Raw genomic sequence first — 18,842 nt, 5'->3', positions numbered from 1 at the left:
TTCAACCTGGCCTAGCAAGGATGACCTATGTAGAAAGCGGCCAGGCTTCTAAGCTGCAAGACTATTCAGTGCAATTCAAGCTGGCCAAACAAGCATTTCCCTGCAAAGGAAGTAGCCAGGCTTCAAAGCAGCTCTTTGATTGAGGGTGCTACTCCAGCTCGCGAAACAAGGATTTCCCTAAGCATAACACAGCCAGGCATTGAAGCTGCAAGGCTATTTAGTGCAATTCAACCAGACCAACAAAGGATTAACCTTGGCAGAAGGCGGCCAGGCTTTGAAGCAGCGATACTACACTGTACTATTGAAGCTGACCAAACAAAGATTCCCCTAGGTAGCAAGCAGCCAGGCTTTGAAGTAGTGAGTCTATTCACTACAATTCTAGTACCCAGCCTTCCAAGCAGCAAGCCTATTCCTTTGTATTCCAGCTAACCAAACAAGGATTCCCATAAGAAGAAAACAGCCAGGCTTTGAGGCTGCAAGGCTATTCACTGCTATTCCACCTGGCCAACAAAGCATTCCTAGAAACCACAGCAACGCATGGCCGGATACAGCTAGTTTTTTATATGACACTAATGTTTGAGGAGACACTAATGATAAAACACCAACCTGGTTGATGGCATTAGCAGCACATGAAGACAGTCCTGTTCCAAGGGAGGCAAGCAGGAAACAGGTTAGGTCAAAGGGCACTGGTGCCATTGCAAATCCAGCTGAGGCAGTGCTTACAACCAGGGCTGCAATAAAAAAAAGATATTTCAACATTCAGGGTAATGAATATGTATAATTTTGTAATTGTAACAACTACATATTAATTACAAAGTTAAAATGGCAAATTGGTCACAAATCCACAGCTCTCTACCACCACTTCTCTTTGTGGAAACAGTAAAAAAATGAAGAGTAGATAGCCACTCCCAATATATTCTACTTAAAATATGAAGATGATGGTATAAAAACCCTCCTCCAATTCAATCTGGGTCTAGAGACTGTTTCTATGGGCAATTACAGATATTCTACTGACATGTGACTATACGAATTTGACAATTCACATAATATGAATTAACAATCTTTTCTGGACAATGAGGTTCACCTCCTAAAATTAAAGACCAAAGCTAGCAGCATGCCCATGCTGCTTTTACAACTTTCTTGTTCACCTTTTTATCCTTATGACAAATGAAAGTATGATACATAAATGTTGAAGGTTGATATTGAAGAAAGCACGTAGTAAAATATATACTATAAATTTTCCAACCTTCCTTCTTGATTTTTAATTAGTTAGAAATAAAAGACAGTATGTAAAGGGGTATTATAGCACCCTATAGACTGAAAGAAAAGTTAACAGAATAAGCTTTCGTAGATCAAATCTGAGGAAGCAGATTTACAGATTTTAAAGAACTACATTTTAATATGTTTATAGAATGTTTGCAATGTGTGTGTATTTTGACTGTGCTCTGACCCGCCTCGAGCCATAAGGAGAGGCAAGTAAGAAATAAAAGTATATTATTATTATTATTATTATTATTATTATTATTAGGGATTACACTGGCCATCTAATGCAGTATTAATAGTCTCGCTCCGCATATGATTACATAGGAAACCATGGAACCAGTATGAGATCTGGATGGTGATGACACAAACCACAGAGCACCAATGTGCATTCAGGGTCTTCTTTAGTGCATTTTTGTGGAATTTTCTTGTCTGGCTGCCACAGATTGATGCTAGCTTCGAACAACATTAAATGGTTAGTGTAGATAGGGCCGAAGTCTAAGAAAGTTTATGCTACCAAATTTGTTCTCTCAATTACTCTCCAAGGTGCTACAAGATCCCTTTCCATTAGTTAGACAGGTTAGGGTTCCATTAGCAAGGGCAAATGTCTTTAACATTCTGGTAAGAAAGTTTAATTAAACTTATCAGAAAGAATACTTTAAACTCATTTATTATAGCAGAACACAAGCTCATTTATAGGAGGGGAGGGGAGGAGCAATCTGTATAACATTATCATTACAATGACCCTCAAAAGAAATTCTAGCACACTAAAGACAGTGTTCTAATTAAAGTCTCCATTGATTTCTCCAGATTAATTTCAGCCCCTCATTTCATTGCAACTTATCAAGTTCCCATTAAAAGAAGCGGTAGCACATTCTCATTTATTGAACTGAAATTAACTTTGTCCAGTATCCCACACTCATAAAACAAAGTTCTTGTTGTCAAGAATGTCGTCTCAGCATTATGTTTTTTGTTTAACGTTTTAAGGGCCTATCTCAAATTCAGCCTCAAAGGTCCACACATGCTTTTTAGATTGGACTACTATAAAGGGGTCTCAATATAGACTTTTCTCTTAAACCTGTTGAAGGCTAGAGTTACGACAGAACATGGGGAAGTGCTTCAGGGCAAGATAATGTTACTGGAGACCCACATTTTACATATTGCATTTGTGATGCTCTATTCCTCACCTCTGAACCTGCTTTATCCTAGTGCGCCTAAGCATGACTGGATTATTTAGCCACTACTAGGAATTTGTTTACACAAGTTCTGAATTGCGGGAAACACTGAGAACTATTATAATGATGGATTATCTTTCTAATTACTGTACACTCCTCTAAACTAACAGGAAAAGATGGGTGTGTGTGTGTGTGTGTGTGTGATAATATACACTTTCATGACCCCACTTTTCTTTTTCAAGTGACTACTTTATCAATGAACAAACATGGACCAAAGATGCACATGTTGATAGTTTGGAATGAGGGGAAAATGCTTAAAAATAACTGTGACAGAAGAAAAATGAGTAAGAAATAAATTAAAGGAACAGTATATAGTCATCTCACAGGATATATGAACAGCAGAGAAAGTATACAATCATACCAAAGTAAACACACTATTTCTTCTTTGTTTTTATAAAGGGATGCTGTTGAACTCTCTTTTTGAGAAGCATAGACTTTGCAAAGTAATTGGTGTTCAAAACATTTTTCCAGGGTAAAGTACTGTCTATTTAACTTACTGAATTCTTAAGTTTAAATCATTATTGTTTTATTTCATTTTCAGTCGGTCATTCAACAAGTGTTGGAATTTGCATCTCGACCAACAATCTTCTCAGACTGACCTGGAATCTAGACCCACTCATCCTCTTGTACTATATTTATTTAATTAACTTTAATAGATGTCTTATCTATACGCCACATCCTTCCACTCACTAATGAAATTATGGACTGAAATATCACATGTCAGGCTGCCAGATTTCAGCTTGTAGATTCCCTCAAACCCAGAGCTTGGAAGGTGCCGGGCAAGATACATCTGATAGGCTTTACCACCTTGTTCTTCTGCTGCCCTCCTACCTCCTAACCACATACCTGCTAGAAATAACAGGCAGAAGAGAACAACTAAAGGGAAATAACAGCTAAGGAGAAAGTTGGACAAGGAAGGTGCAATTTAAATAGGACAAAGAATCTGTGCAGCCTGCACCTTACCAACCCAAATTAAATGCATAAAAGGATCCCTTTATTACTCATTAATTAATGCATGTTAAAGATCCATGTATACTATATACAAATATAAATTTGTACACTGGTATTCTATATGAAGTGAAAGCAGTTTGTTGGTATGTTTAAGTGTGAATTTCCTGGAGATAAGTCCTTTTCCCCAAATATCAAAAATGATTTTCTATCACTACACTTATCAATGTAACAAGCTAATCCTGGCAAATGACTTTAGGGCTAAAGAAATCCCAAACATACTTAGAAAAAGTAACCCCAATGAACTAAGAAAACTAGTAAAAATGGAAATCCATAAAAAAATCAAAACAGTATTAAAAGGCAGAACAGACATATGAAACTTGTAAACTTAATTTGGAGGGAGAAAATCGAAAACCTAATAATACCTGTAAGTTTGATTTTGGACAAACGTGCCAAAACGCCTGGTAAAGTATCCAACTGTAGTTTCATCTCTTTCCATTGTTTTTCTTCCTGAGAAATGGACACAACTGTTTTTTCTGTACTATTTGGAATTGCCATGGGCAATGCTTCAGATTCATTCACTGTTGGTTTCTCAGATAAAGGGGGAAGAAGAGGAGAAACCGATCTCACCGCATGGTTAACCGTCTTTTCTGGAACTGAATGTTGGCCTTCAAAGTAAGGAGGCGCTGTTGATTCCGGCTTCAGTTTTGCTCGCTGACAGAGTGCTTTGTTATGTTCTATTACATACTGGGAGAGGAGGAGAAATAATAGAATAACTATGACTATTTTAAGTGAAATCCCACTTAAATTAATGAATTCCCGCACTAGTATTATTTGCAATCAGTCTTCATATCACATCAGTCTTTTCTCATATAATTGTGATATTATTTATAACTATATTTATATCATGGTGGTTTCCCAATGTGACATTCAAGGTGACTTGCAACAGATAAAAGAAATATAGCTAAAATTACAGAAAAGTTTTAAAAAATCAAACCTGTGAAAAATATAGCTATTGAAAACAACAAATAAAGAAAACACAGATCGATGATACTCTTCAGATGTTTTCTATTAGAGTTGCCATTACTCCTAATTAACATTGATTCTGATTCTTTTTAAAACCATTCTTTTTAAGCAGGAATGTGTATTGAGAAGCTCTTCAGATGTTATAATGATATAAACCTGATATAAAGACTAATTTAAATGGTACTACTCAATAAAATCCAGACACTGGTTTCATTTTTGAAACTATTTTAACACATTTATACTATATAATATTCGTGAAGAAATATCTTACAATTTGATGTTTTAAGATGAAATAAAAAATATGAAGGAATGCATACTGATTCCATTCACAATACCTTAGCCAAAGCCAAAAAAAGCAACATAATAACAGAAGCTATAATAAATATATAACAAATAATGATCCCGTTAAAGCTTGCCAGCTACATTTGAGTCATGTATGGTAAAAACATCTACACCAGCATTCCTGCTGCCTGCCTTCAGGACTATAAGAACCTCTGCCTGAGACCAGCTGCACCAGCACAGTGAACACGGTTCTTTACAACTACATGTTAAGTGTTGTTAAATTAATGTCACATAATTTGTCTTTTGTGTTTTTATTTTTACGCCTCTTTTGCCTTTTATTATTATTTTTAAATTCAATGTAAATAGAACCTAGAGTGGCAATACAAGTCATACAGGGCTGAGGGAGATATGGTGATGGCAGGAAAGAGAAAAAGGTGTTTAATACAGTAGAGTCTTGCTTATCCAACGTTCTGTATTATCCAACGCAGTTTGCCTTTTAGTAGTCAATGTTTTTGTTGTCAATGTTTTCAATACATTGAAATGTTTTGATGCTAAATTGATAAATACAGTAATTACTACATAACGTTACAGTGTATTGAACTGCTTTTTTTGTCTATTTCTTGTAAGACATGATGTTTTGGTGCTTAATATGTAAAATCATAATGTAATTTGATGTCTAATAGGCTTTTCCTTAATTCCTCCTTATTATCCAACATTTTCACTTATCCAACATTCTGCCAGCCCGTTTATGTTGGATAAGTGAGACTGTATTGTACTTATCTCACCTTCCAGGCACCCTGCCAGCCTGAAGAACTTGGAGAGTGAGCCAGACAGCGCACGAAATCTCACCTTGCTCTTACGTAATGCCAGGTCAGTGAAAAATAAGACTCATATCATCTATGATCTTATCAAAGACTAGCTTTTCCCAGCCACGCGTTGCTGTGGCTCATTGGAGTGATTTGTTGGCTAGGTGGAATAGCAGTGAATAGCCTTGGTTCCTGAAAGCCTGGCCGTTTTGTTGTTCTGGAAGTCCTTGCTTGGTGACCTGGATTGCAATGAATAGTGTCGGTGCGGCAGGTCTGAATGGTGTTATTAGTCCTTTTGATTTGTATTAAATAGCGTTGTAATCTGAAAGCCTGGGTGCTCTGTGCCTGGGGAATTCATGTGTTTGGAGGTGTTAGCTGGCCCTGATTGTTTCGTCTCTTGTAGCTCCAAACCGTGGTTGATTCCTGCCTGGTGGAATCCTTTGTTGGGTGGTGTTAGGTGGCACTGATTGTGTCATGCTTTGTATGCTCGAAGCCTGGCTGATTCCTGCCTGGGGTAATCCTTTGTTGTGAGGTGTTAAGTGGGACTGATTGTTTTGTATCGGTGGTAGACCTGTTTTGAAAATGTTGTTCTTTATGCGTTGGTGTGGAGAAGTGTGGTGGTGTGGTTTCTAAATTGTAGTGGTATTTTTTTATTTGTGTATTTTGTTATTTTTATTTATGTTTTTGCGGGGCAAAGGTAGGGGGTGGGGCCAGGCCACGCGGGGTGCATGGCAGCAAGGCCCAGGCCGCAGTGGCAAGGCCCAGGGCGCGGCAAAAAGGGCTAGGCCGCGGTGGGAAGGGCTTGGCAGCAGCAGGAAGGGCCAGACCATGGTGGGAAGGGCCAGGCCATTGGCAATTGAGTCCTCCTCGTGAAACCAGGCCAGAGGAGCCAGTGCCTTTCCTCACGACTGCGTTTTTTTGTTTCCTCTGGCAGGCAAGTTTGGGGGTATTGAGGTCAATGGCGCCGGCGGCGGGAATGGAGGGATGGCCGTTGAGGGTGAAGGGTGGTGTGTGTGTTGAGCGCACGCCATGTTGTGTCTGGCGCAGGCGCTGTTCAATTTTTGAGGTTTTTGGGCTTTTTTGGGCTTTTTTGGGGGCTGGATTTGGTTCCAGATTTATTTATTTTTTGGTGGTACGAACCTTGAGGCAAGGCTTTTGCATTGTGTTGTCAAGTTTGGTGGATCTGGGGCATAAAGTTGTGTTGTTATAGTCATGGCCCAAATAACTTTACCTTTTTATATATATAGATGAGGGAGCTGGCCTGGCATGCCCCACTGAAACTTGGCTAGGAGATGATAGTGCTCCAACCTGAGCCCAGGCCCTCCCAGCCGGGTACTGTATCAGTGCGCAGTTAAGGGAACGTTGGGGGAGGTAGCTGTGGTCTATAAAGGGCATCTTAACCTGGCCAGACAACCTACTAGGGAGCTGAATCACATTGAGGGTGTGCACTCAAGTCTGAAAACCAGTGATAGACTAGGGATTCACTGTACTGTTCACCCCGCTGCCTAAAAGACTCCCTGGCCAAGTTCACGGAACTTGGCTCAGAGGTATAGTTGGAGTCACCCAGACTTTTGCTTCTGCGTAACTTCAGCATACCACTGGAGACCTGTTTGTCAGGTATAGCTTGGAAGTTCATGATATTCATGACAAACATGGGCCTATCTCAACTGGTTTCAGGACAAACTCATTTGGCAGGTTATACCCTTGATGCGATTTTCAGCTTGTAACATACAGATCTGTGGGCAGATGTGATCAAGTCCACCCTAATGGATCCTTTGAAATTTAAAAATCCAAAATTTTCCACACTCATGACTGAGATAGTGCCTTCTGGCGTTTCTGGTTCATGCATAAAATTATTTAAAATACTGTATAAAATTATCTTCAGGCTATGTGTATAAGGTACACAGGAAACATAAATGAATTTTTTGTTTAGACTTTCTTTCCATTAACATGATATCTCATTATGTATGTGTATGCAGGCATTCCAAATTCAAAAATTTCCAAAATCCACTTCAGGTTCCAAGTATTTAGGTTAAAGGATACTCTGACCACACTATCTTCTGGTACAGCATATATATATGCTAGACTCACTTACCATACGCTTGAGGAAGTTTAACTGCTGAAATGTAACCCTCTTTCCTTTGGTGGCTCTTAAGAAGCACGCAAACTTGCATGGCACTTGCTGCATGGCTTTTTTTCTTTGTGGTATTAGGAAGCTATTCCTACAAATGAAAAAAAGTAGCCAAATTTACTATAATCATTAGAAGCAATGCTAGTACATTCCTAATTTCACCAGCAAAAGAATGACAGAAAGCAGGAGAAAGCATAAGGAAGAAATGTAGTCAACATATTGCAAAATCCAAAGGAAAATCATTCAGTTTTTCCTTTCAAACAACCCATCAATCTAATCTTTTCCACTCTTGCTACTGCCATTGGCTATAAAACTGTTTATAACTAGACGAATAGCAACAAGATGGAATATTTACTTAAAACTAGGTATTGCTCATAAAAGTAGCACCAGAGTTGAACATTTGCATTAGGAAAGTTGTTGAGGGTATTTCTTTTGCACCAGCTGCAATGTATGTTTATTACTGATCTTAAAAACTACTAGCTATAATATAAGACAGCCATAAAACTTCATTTTTAATTGTCACAGTAAAAAGTCTCATGACAATAAAGAAAAACACCCAAGCAATATTTATGAGTCTGGTCTACGTGCTTCAGTTGTTCAAGTCGATACACCATAATTGTATTAAACCCACACTAAAAAGGAGTTTCTATCTCTAGAACAAGCCATTCACCTATTTAAGAAGAATGTTTGCTTCTTGGTGTAAGTTGCTCAGAAACTATAAATATGCATTAGTTTTAACATGAGCTATCATATTACCTCAAAAGAACACAAATTATTTAACTAATAAAACTTTTTAGGTACTAAAAAGCTAGCAACACCTTTGGCTTGTAATCAGAACAAAAACAAGTTCAGGGAAATTGACATTCTAAGCATTCATAAAAGCGGTAATAGTGGGAAAATATTTTTATTCCTCTTCAATCATCAATAAATTTTAGCTAAAATATTTGCAGGAGTTGACATCTGATGTTTGAAGTGGCAATGTCAACTAAAGAAAATATGCACTTTATTTTTAATACTTGTCAAAGTACCCAAATACTCACAGGTTAAAGTAGTCCTTATAATACCCGAGTGGCAAAACTGGCCATGCTCCCCTATCATGATGCATTTTTACAATATGTTATGAGGGCAGAAACAGGGCAGTGTTGCTTGGACTACTCCTTACTGCTTCGACTATATGCACTGCAAATCTATGTGTTGGAATGAAAACTTAAATGAATAAAGATAGTGATGGAGACTCCAGATCTATCTGCACACATTAATTTGTGTGCTTTATAAATCAAACCCCCAGATACCACATCTCTAGTATCAGTACCAGGTTTCAGATGCCTTCATTTCATTGCTTTGCAGCTATGGCCCTGACAGACCCACATATTCACTTTTATTGTTATAGATTCTATCCCAATGGCTATTTCTTTAGCATTTTCAAGCACCACAACTATGAATTTAGTTATAGATTTGAAGTCAACTTCTTTCTAAATCAAACATTAATTATGGTACTGCAAGAGACACACATTACCCTTTAAATCAAGTAGGCCCCAGGTGGTTAGTGCAAACAGTAATAGTTTCAACAACAAAACAACAGGCTAGTAGATTCTAATTGTGATTTTTAAAAAAGAAAGTTCCATCTTCACAAGCAAATGCCTAGGTTTATCAACTGCATCCATTTCCAATAAACCAAAGCCTATCAGGTTTTATGTATCCAGGCCTATAAATTTAACACATCTAACTTGGCATAGGATTGGGCTTTTAAACTTTTCTCTACATTCTTCAGAAAGGATGCTTTGCTTTGCTCCTTGCTTTAGGTAGGCCCTGTCTGAGATTGCATTTAAAAGCTTAGTTTGTGTTGACTCTTTCCTTGGATTGCACTGGGAAGCTGTGTGATTGACTCTTTTCTGAGACTCCATTAGGAAGCCGTGTGCTTGACTCTTTGCTGCTCTGCTATTGTTTTGAAAGGCTATTGTTTTGACTGATTGCTGCCTTCCTGTTGAAGCTTTCTGAGCAAGAGGCTGAACTCAAGTGGCAGTGGGTTCACACAGAAGTGAGGAGGCGCGCGTGAAACCACGCCTACACTAACACAGTTACAGTACAATCAATTAAAAAAACCACATTAAAAACACATACACAGGGAGGTGGATAGCAGTCTGCCAATAACGCACACTATAAGGATCCTGCTTGGTAACTTCACTCACCAAGAGATGGAACAAAAGCAAAAACGTGCCATCGCATGCACAAGTTGTTGCATGTTTCGCTTCTTTGCACAACAACTATTCAACTACATCTGCACCAAGTGTAAACAGATGATTCTGATGGAACAGAGAATCCAACAACTCGAGGACCGTATTAAGACCCTTAAGGACATTCAGGAACTCGAGCTCTTCTTGGACATGGCACAACACACTGTTCTAGATACGCCACCTGCATCACACCAACACTACCATGATAAGGAACTATATGGGGAGATCAACTCAAATATAGGCAACCCTCAGGCTTGGAAGGAGGTCACTCGTAGAAAGAGACAAAGGACCAGGCAGCCTCCACAGAATTCTTCTGCTCAGCTTGACTTACACAACAAATTCTAAATTCTTACACCACTAACATCTGATCAGGAAACACATCTTTTGGAGGACCACAGTTACTTAGATACCGCTCAGTGGGCCACTCTTGATCAATGCGTGGGGGATTGCCCTGATGGGGACAATGCATTACCACATTCTGTGATGTCTCATGGGCCATGTAGTCCCGTCCCTAACACTGTTGTGACAGATGAGGAGGAAAACTTAGGTTTTCCTCCGTTTCAGTCAGAATTGGAACTTTCTCAGCCAGAACTGGAACCCTTGCACCTGCAGGAGATTTGCCTTCCAGAAGTTTGCCAAACAAGCCCTGAGCCAAAATCTCCCCCTTTTTCTCGCCGTGATTATTGTCAACAACAGAGAGGAGCTCAACAGGCTAATCGCAGAAGCCTGAGAATCGCGGCCAAACAAATGGTTGATTAGCCTGCTTTCCATGAGAAACTTTAGGGAGTCATGCATCTGGACCCAGAGAATGGCTTTCGCTTCTGGTTCCCCAGAGAATCTGCTCTTGGCGGGAAACCGAGACCCTACTTAGGTGTTTTGCCCACGAAGGAGTCTTGCGGAGTCAATTCGTCAGCTACGGGAGTAGGTTGTGTGTGGACTACGCTACTCCCGCGGTCGAGTTCTTGTTCCTGTTTCCAGCCCTGCCTTGTTTCCCAGGACCTTGCCTTGCTCCACGGACCTTGCCTTGTTTTTGGACCTCACCACGAATTTACCACGGATCCTGTCCTTGCTCCACGTTCCTTGTTGCCTTGAATCAAGCTTTGTGTACCAAGAATCAAGTTATTTCCTTGCCTTGCCTAAGTTTCATGGACTAAAGGACCTTGTCATCTCCCCTCACTTTGCTTGGCAAGTGAGTGTTTCGGTTACTGGATTACAACTTTGGACCTTACTATTTCATATTGGACATTGTTTTCCTGTTCTATATTTGACCTTTCCTGAAAGGTCTTCTTCTGAACTATATTCTACATTTACTTTTATTGACTTTACATATTTCCTTAATAAAGATATTAGATAGATTCTGGCCTCTGTGTATGGTTATTGGTGCTCTGCAGCCTGGGTCGTGACACATTCACACTTACACAATCATGCAGATGTTCCATCCCCAATCGTAGACCAGGAGCAACAGGAACATCCTTGGGAGAGGGATGGGCTCTTTGATGCATCTCAATGAATTGTCATTGACGAATGCACTGGGGAAGTTGAGAAGAAGGACAACACTTTACACCTACACAACCCACTTCAACAGGAACACTTTTCAGCAGACCTACACACTATCTTGCACAAAAGAGACCCTGTCAGTCCTCAAAGGAAACAGGTCTTGGTAGTAGGCGACTCCCTCCTTAAAGGAACAGAAGCCATCATTTCCAGACAGGATGGGATGGCTCGAGAAACATGCTGCCTCCCGGGGGCAAAAATACACCATGTTACTCAGAGGCTCACCAGGCTCCTAAAGCCCCATCACCCTCCCCCCCCTCATGATGATTCATGTAGGAACCAAAGATATGGCTAGGCATACCTTTCAAAAGATCACAAATGGTTTTCAAGCTCGTGGAACAAAGCTAAAACAAAGTAATGTACATGTGGTCTTTTCATCCCTTCTCTTCTGTTGTACGATGTGGCCCTGCAAGGGCCAGAAAAATAGTACAGGTCAATAACTGGCTCAGAAAATGGTTTCAGGAGGAACGTTTTGGCTTCCTTGACCATGGCCTGCTTTTCGAGGAGGAAGGCCTACTGGCAAGGGATGGGGTGCATCTCACACAAGTAGGAAAACACCTTTTTGCTCACAGACCAGCAAACTTCATCAGGCGCACTTTAAACAAGGTCAGCCGGGGGAGGGGGACAATAGCCTTGCAAACAGTATTTTACCCATGACCACAGTGAATCGCCATAAGGCTACATGGAAGGTTGCACAAACACAACAAGAACCAATTACCAAGAACACAATAATCCCAAAGGAACAGCTCAGGGGAAGCTCCCAGGGGCTTACATGTCTTTACACTAATGCACAGAGCATGGGGAATACACAAGACAAACTCCACAACTTTCAGGCATCATGTCATAGGCATCACTGAAACATGGTGGGATGACACCCATCACTGGAATATAGCCATTGAGGTTATAACCTTTTTCACAGAAACAGAACAAAGGGGAAAGGAGGGGGAGTAGCCCTATATGTCAAAAACATTTACGTTGCAGAAGAGATGCAAGACGGCAATCCGGGAAACCAACTTGAAAACATCTGGATAAGAATCAAGGGAACCGGGACTCAAAATGATCTCGTCGTGGGTGTCTACTACAGACCTCCGAAGGAGGATGAAGAACTTGATGAAGCGTTCTGTCAGCAGCTGACCAAACAGGCACAAAGAAGAGATTTAGTAGTCATGGGTGATTTCAACTATCCTGATTATCTGCTGGAAAACAAACTCGGCCAAGAGTACAAAGTCCAACAAATTCCTCACTTGCCTTGCAGACAATTTTATGGTCCAGAAGGTAGAAGAGGCAACAAGGGGATCGGCTACTCTTGACCTCATCCTAACAAACGCAGAGGACCAGATCAATGCAGTTGAAGTGGTTGGATCCTTAGGGGCAAGTGACCATGTGCTCCTGCAGTTTACAATACAAAGGAAGGCCGAAACGAAAAAAAGTCAAACCCGCATTCTGGACTTTAGGAGAACTGACTTCCAAAAAATGAAGGAAATACTGAGTGGCATTCCATGGACGCCAATATTAAAAGACAAGGGAGTCAAGGATGGATGGGAGTTTTTCAAAAGTGAAATATTCAAGGTGCAAATGCAAACAGTGCCAACAAAGAATAAAAAAAATATGACTAGTGCAAAGAAGCCAGAATGGATGTCCAAAGAACTTCTAACTGGTCTAAGACTCAAAAAAGACATGAACAAGAAGTGGAAAAAGAGAGAAATCGTCAAAGAAGAATTCAAACGAATAGCCAACTCCTGTAGGGAAAAGGTTCGCAAGGCTAAAGCGCAAAACGAGCTCAGGCTTGCCAGAGACATTAAAAACAATAAAAAGGGCTTCTTTGCTTACGTCGGTAGGAAAAGGAAGAACAAGGAGGCGATAGGGCCTCTGCGAGGAGAAGATGGGGAAATTCTGAGAGGGGATAGGGAAAAGGCAGAATTATTTAATGCCTTCTTTGCCTCAGTCTTCTCACAAAAGGAAAGCCAGCCTCAACCTCAGCAAGATGGAGTGGATGAAGGATTGGGAAAAATCCAACCCCAAATAGGGAAAGAAGTCATCCAGGAATACCTGGCTGCTCTAAATTAATTCAAGTCTCCAGGGCTGGATCAATTACACCCAAGAGCATTGAAGGAACTAGCGGAAGTTATTTCGGAACCACTAGCAATCATTTTTGAGAGTTCTTGGAGAACGGGAGAAGTCACAGCAGATTGGAGGAGGGCGAATGTGGTCCCTATCTTCAAAAAGGGAAAAAAGGACGACCCAAACAATTACCGTCCGGTTAGCCTCACGTCGATACCAGGCAAGATTCTGGAAAAGATCATTAAAGAAGTGGTCTGCAAACACTTAGAAACAAATGCGGTCATCAACACGGATTTACCAAAAACAAATCATGCCAGACTAATTTGATCTCTTTTTTTGATAAAGTTACAAGCTGGGTAGATACAGGGAATGTGGTGGATGTAGCCTATCTGGATTTCAGTAAGGCCTTCGACAAGGTCCCCCATGACCTTCTGACAAACAAGCTAGTCAAATGTGGGCTAGGCAAAACTACAGTTAGGTGGATCTGTAATTGGTTAAGTGAACGAACCCAAAGGGTGCTCACCAATGCATCTTCTTCATCTTGGAAAGAAGTCACGAGTGGAGTGCAGCATGGTTCCGTCCTGGGCCCGGTTCAGTTCAACATCTTTATTAACGACTTAGACGAAGGGTTAGAAGGCACAATCATCAAGTTTGCAGACGACACCAAACTGGGAGGGATAGCTAACACTCCAGAAGACAGGAGCAGAATTCAAAATGATCTTAACAGATTAGAGAGATGGGCCGAAACTAACAAGTTCAACAGGGACAAATGCAAGATACTTCACTTTAGCAGAAAAAAATGAAATGCAAAGATACAGAATGGGGGACGATGCCTGGCTAGACAGCAGTACGTGTGAAAAAGATCTTGGAGTCCTCGTGGACAACAAGTTAAACATGAGCCTACAATGTGATGCGGCGGCGAAAAAAGCCAATGGGATTCTGGCCTGCATAAATAGGAGTATAGCGTCTAGATCCAAGGAAGTCATGCTCCCCCTCTATTCTGCCTTGGTCAGGCCAACCTGGAATACTGTGTCCAATTCTGGGCACCACAGTTGAAGGGAGATGTTGTCAAGCTGGAAAGCATCCAGAGGAGGGTGACAAAATGATCAAGGATCTGGAGAACAAACCCTATGAGGAGCGGCTTAAAGAGCTGGGTATGTTTAGCCTGCAGAAGAGAAGGCTGAGAGGAGACATGATAGCCATATACAAATATGTAAGGGGAAGTCATAGGGAGAAGGGAGCAAGCTTGTTTGCTGCTGCCCTGGAGATTAGGACGCAGAACAATGGCTTCAAACTACAGGAAAAGAGATTCCATCTGAACAGCAGGAAGACTGTGAGAGCTGTTCGGCAGTGGAACTCTCTGTCCCAGACTATGGTGGAGACTCCTTCTTTGGAGGCTTTTAAGCAGAGGCTGGATGGCCATCTGTCGGGGATGCTTTGAATGAGATTTTCCTGCTTCTTGCAGGGGGTTGGACTGGATGGCCCATGAGGACTCTTCCAACTCTACAATTCTATGATTCTATGTTATTTTTTTCAGTATTATAACTTTAATTTCAGGAATATGGTGAAATGAATATGTGTGTGCCTCGCCTGTTTTGAAGAAAACATGCATAAAATAAAGAGAGCAGGAGAGACATTATACTGAAAAGGTGTTTCATACCTTCCAGGACCCAAAAGTTTTTTTTGATATCACTAGAGTTGCCAAACTTGACCTAGCAATTGCTAGGTGGTATATTTCCGTAGGAAATGAATCATTAAGCCAAGAAAATTTAAGGGGTAATCTAGGAAAAAACAATGTTTGCAAATAATTATTACAGAGGTTAGTGTCTCTAAATTTCATGCAACCTAAATTCTAATATATTGAATCTCAACTCAGTATCTTGTTACTTTCTTAGTGAAAGAGTCATCTGATTGTCTGCATTTTCCTATATCTCACTGACTCCAATCTTGTTTACTTTTGCAAATGAGGTGCTTTTTTATTAGGTCAACTGGTTTCCATTTCCCAGTGAGGCAGAACTCACAAAATGCTTCCATGTCCTAGCCAGAAAAAAACACTTGATTCCTCAACACTGAGCCATGGCAGTTCAAGTATTATCGAACTGTATTCATTTAACAGTGTAAATGGAACTTGAGTAACAGAAACATGCAAGACATTTCCAAGCCCAAATACAGCTAAAACTGAACTGTAAACCAAATAGTTGGGGAACAGGACAGAAAGGATAACCAATGACTCCATCTATGCCAGGTATGGGTAAACCCAGGTCCGGGGGCCGCATGCGGCCCCTTGGGCTCTTTTCTCAGGTCCTGTTGCACCCTTAGACTGCAGAGACACCTCAAAACCATGCTGGAGTCCCAGACGATAAACAAAGCAAGTTTCTTATTGAAGAATATATTTAAGCAATAGCAAATCAAAGTTAATGAAACAAGGTTTTAGTCCACCAAGTACAAGATACTTGAGAGTTTTGAAGCAAGGGTCCATGAAAATAAAACACAAAAATAAACTTCAACAAGGTATCAAAATTAGGCCAAGGAACAGGATCAGAATTTGAACAAATAACAGGGTCTTTGACTGGAACAAGGAATCCAAACTGCAAAACTTTCAGGAACAATGACTGGATAATCCAAAAGGACTGGAACAAAACTCAAGATACAAGACTACAGGAATTTGGCATGAAAATCCACAGGAATATGAAACAAGATCCTATGAGTCCATGAACAGGAACCACACTCGATGAGCAAAGTTATCACCTCTGAAAATCTCTCTTAAAGCTGAAATCAAGGCCGCTTTCCGTGGGAAGTTTGCTCAAAACCTTTTATCATTAACAGCCTTATGTTTCTGCTCAAAAAACCCCTTTCTTGTCTCTGTTGACATATAGCTTTCTTTCTGTCAACTTCATTAGTCTTATCACCACTGAAATGCCCATCTAGCAAGGGATAGTTCAACCTTGACTCTCCCAAGGAATGCAGTTCAAGCTGCCTGCTTGAAACCACTGTATACTTGTTCCCAGAATCCTCAGGGACAAACCGGCTGGCCAGGAACAGCAGCTTCATCCAACTCTGGCTGCATGGGAATCCTACTAGGCCCCAATCCAGATTCCTCTAATAGGTCAGGTGGAGGGACAATCAAAGGCTGAACAGGCCCAATCCCAGGCTCACCTGACAGCTCAGGTGGAGTCCAGGCCCTCTTCTCTCTCACCATCCTATGCTATCCTATCCTTCCCCTCTTTTCTTCCTCCTTTCATCCTTCCCTTCTTTCCTTCCCTCCCTTTTTCCTTCCATCCTTCCCTTCCACCCTTTTGTCTTTCCTTCCTTCCCTCTTTCCTCCCTCCCTCCTTCCATTCCCTTCTACCCTTTCTTCCTTCATTCCTTCCCTCTTTGCTCCCTCCTTCCTTTTCTCCCTTCCTTCCTTTCCTTTTGTCTTTCCTTCCTTCCCTCTTTCCTCCCTCCCGCCCCTCCATTCCCTTCCACCCTTCTTTTCCTCCTTTTCTTCCTTCCTTCTCTTTTTCCTTCCTCCTGTCCTCCAGGGGGATGTTCTGCTGGGAGAAGAGATGGTTGAGAGGGAACATGAGAACCATGGTTCAAGATTTCAAAGGGTGCCCTATTGAGGAGGAGGGAGGGAGGGACAAAACTGACTTTCTGCTGTTCTAGAGACCAATGCACAAGGAAGAAATGGTTTCAAATGGCAGGGAAAGAGATTTGATTGAAAAGATTAGGAAGAACTTGCTGGAGAGTGGTATAGGCTGCCCCAGAGTCTACTTCTCAGGAGGCTTTTCCGCAGAGGCTGTCTATCCAGAGAGGTTTGACTGTGCCTTCCTGGATGGCAGGGGGTTGGACTGGATAGCCCCTGGGGGTCTCTTCCAGCTCTAGGATTCTATATTAGGAATAGGCAATACGGGGTCTCATGGATGCACTTTTCTCTCCTGTCCATCATCTCATCCTGACAAAGACCAACCCTTTTGGGATCCAAACATTTCCTGTCTTTCCTTCACTTTCTGCCTCCAAAAGAGAAGGGGAAGGGGAAGAAAGAGCAGGAAGGGGACTTGGGGAGAACCCCCTCCCTCCTGACCCACCCACCTTGCTCTGGCCCGTCATGCAGCCCCCAAGTTAGAAAGTCTGCCCATGCCTGATCTACACTGACCATTTAATGAAGTTTGAAATCAATTATTGAAGAGCTGTGCAGGTGATTATATAGGAAATCCTGGAACCAGTTGAGACCAGGAGATGATGACCCAAATTACAGAGAACTGATGGACATTAAGGTTTTTTTAACATGCTTTTGTGGGAGTTTGTTGTCTGGCCATGACAGTTTGAGGCTAGCTTTGAACTACATTAAATGGTCAGTGTAGATGGGGTCTAAGAACTCCATTTATGGATAAAATGTTACTCCCCAGAGGAGAAGGAATAGACTCTCTACAGACACTCCCATATATAGGTTTTTAAAAGATAGCCAGCATAAAAGTGGGGAGTAATTAACACATTTAATATTAAAGTATGCACCTTTATTGATTTCACTTCATAACTTCAGTTGCATTGTTGGAACACAAAGAATTATTTTTGCTATGGATTTTCTGCATTACAGCTGGTTATTGAACTAGATGCCCTGTGATATTCCTTCCAACTGAATGTTCTCCTTATTTCCTTTTTTCATGTTAGTCCAAAGCATATTCTGAGGAAAAATAGTTGAAGATTCTTTTTTAAAATGAGGTCAAAATTGTTTCAAAGTATTTTAAGTTATTTTAGCATATGTGTTTTTAAACAGAATCTTGTGGGGTGAGGGATGTTTTAGTTGTGAGTGTCCTGCCTCATTCACAACTATGAAGAGATTGAACTAGATGGCCTTTGTGACCCCTTCCAACTATGTGTGTTTACATTACTATGATCTCTTATTTTGAATTACTGCAAAAAAATTTGAAAATGGTTTTGGTGGTTCTGCCCACCTCTGCAACCCCTCCCTAGCTCTGTCTTTTTTCTCATTCCCACCCCACAGTCCCACATAGCACAAAACACCAGCATTGATAGGACCGTGATTAATGGTAAATGTTATGACTGCTAATATTTTTCTATTCTCTTCCTAAAGAGACAAAAAGAACTGATAATCATTAACAAATGCGATGCTCAACAAGGACAATTCTATTCAGAATTATTAGAGCAGGGGTCCCCAAACAAAGGCCTGTGGGCTGGTTGTGACCCTTCAAGATCTAAACTTTAGACTTGGGGCTGTCCTAAATTTGTAATGACTTGGAAGGCACACAACAACAATCCTAATTAACTTGACTATCTCATTAGCCAAAAGCAGGCCCAGTCT

The 18,842-nt window shown here is 41.0% G+C and overlaps 1 protein-coding gene across 2 annotated transcripts in view; it reads right to left on the bottom strand.

The window, feature by feature from the left end:
* Positions 1-18,842, bottom strand: part of LOC100555255 (protoheme IX farnesyltransferase, mitochondrial) — a 153,025-nt gene that overhangs the window by 131,407 nt on the left and 2,776 nt on the right. For both annotated transcript variants that reach the window (XM_008104300.3, XM_008104299.3), the window contains exons 2-4: positions 7,653-7,779; positions 3,869-4,190; positions 607-731 (exon numbers count right to left, since the gene is read on the bottom strand). In XM_008104300.3, coding sequence (XP_008102507.1) covers positions 607-731; positions 3,869-4,190; positions 7,653-7,745 — 540 coding nt within the window. In that variant the 5' untranslated portion in view covers positions 7,746-7,779. The remainder of the gene's footprint in view (positions 1-606; positions 732-3,868; positions 4,191-7,652; positions 7,780-18,842) is intronic.

Source organism: Anolis carolinensis, chromosome 2 (assembly GCF_035594765.1).
Source record: "Anolis carolinensis isolate JA03-04 chromosome 2, rAnoCar3.1.pri, whole genome shotgun sequence".
Classification (NCBI taxonomy): domain Eukaryota; kingdom Metazoa; phylum Chordata; class Lepidosauria; order Squamata; family Dactyloidae; genus Anolis; species Anolis carolinensis.
Note: the sequence above shows the minus strand (reverse complement) of the source record. Positions and strands in the feature narration are given on the sequence as shown.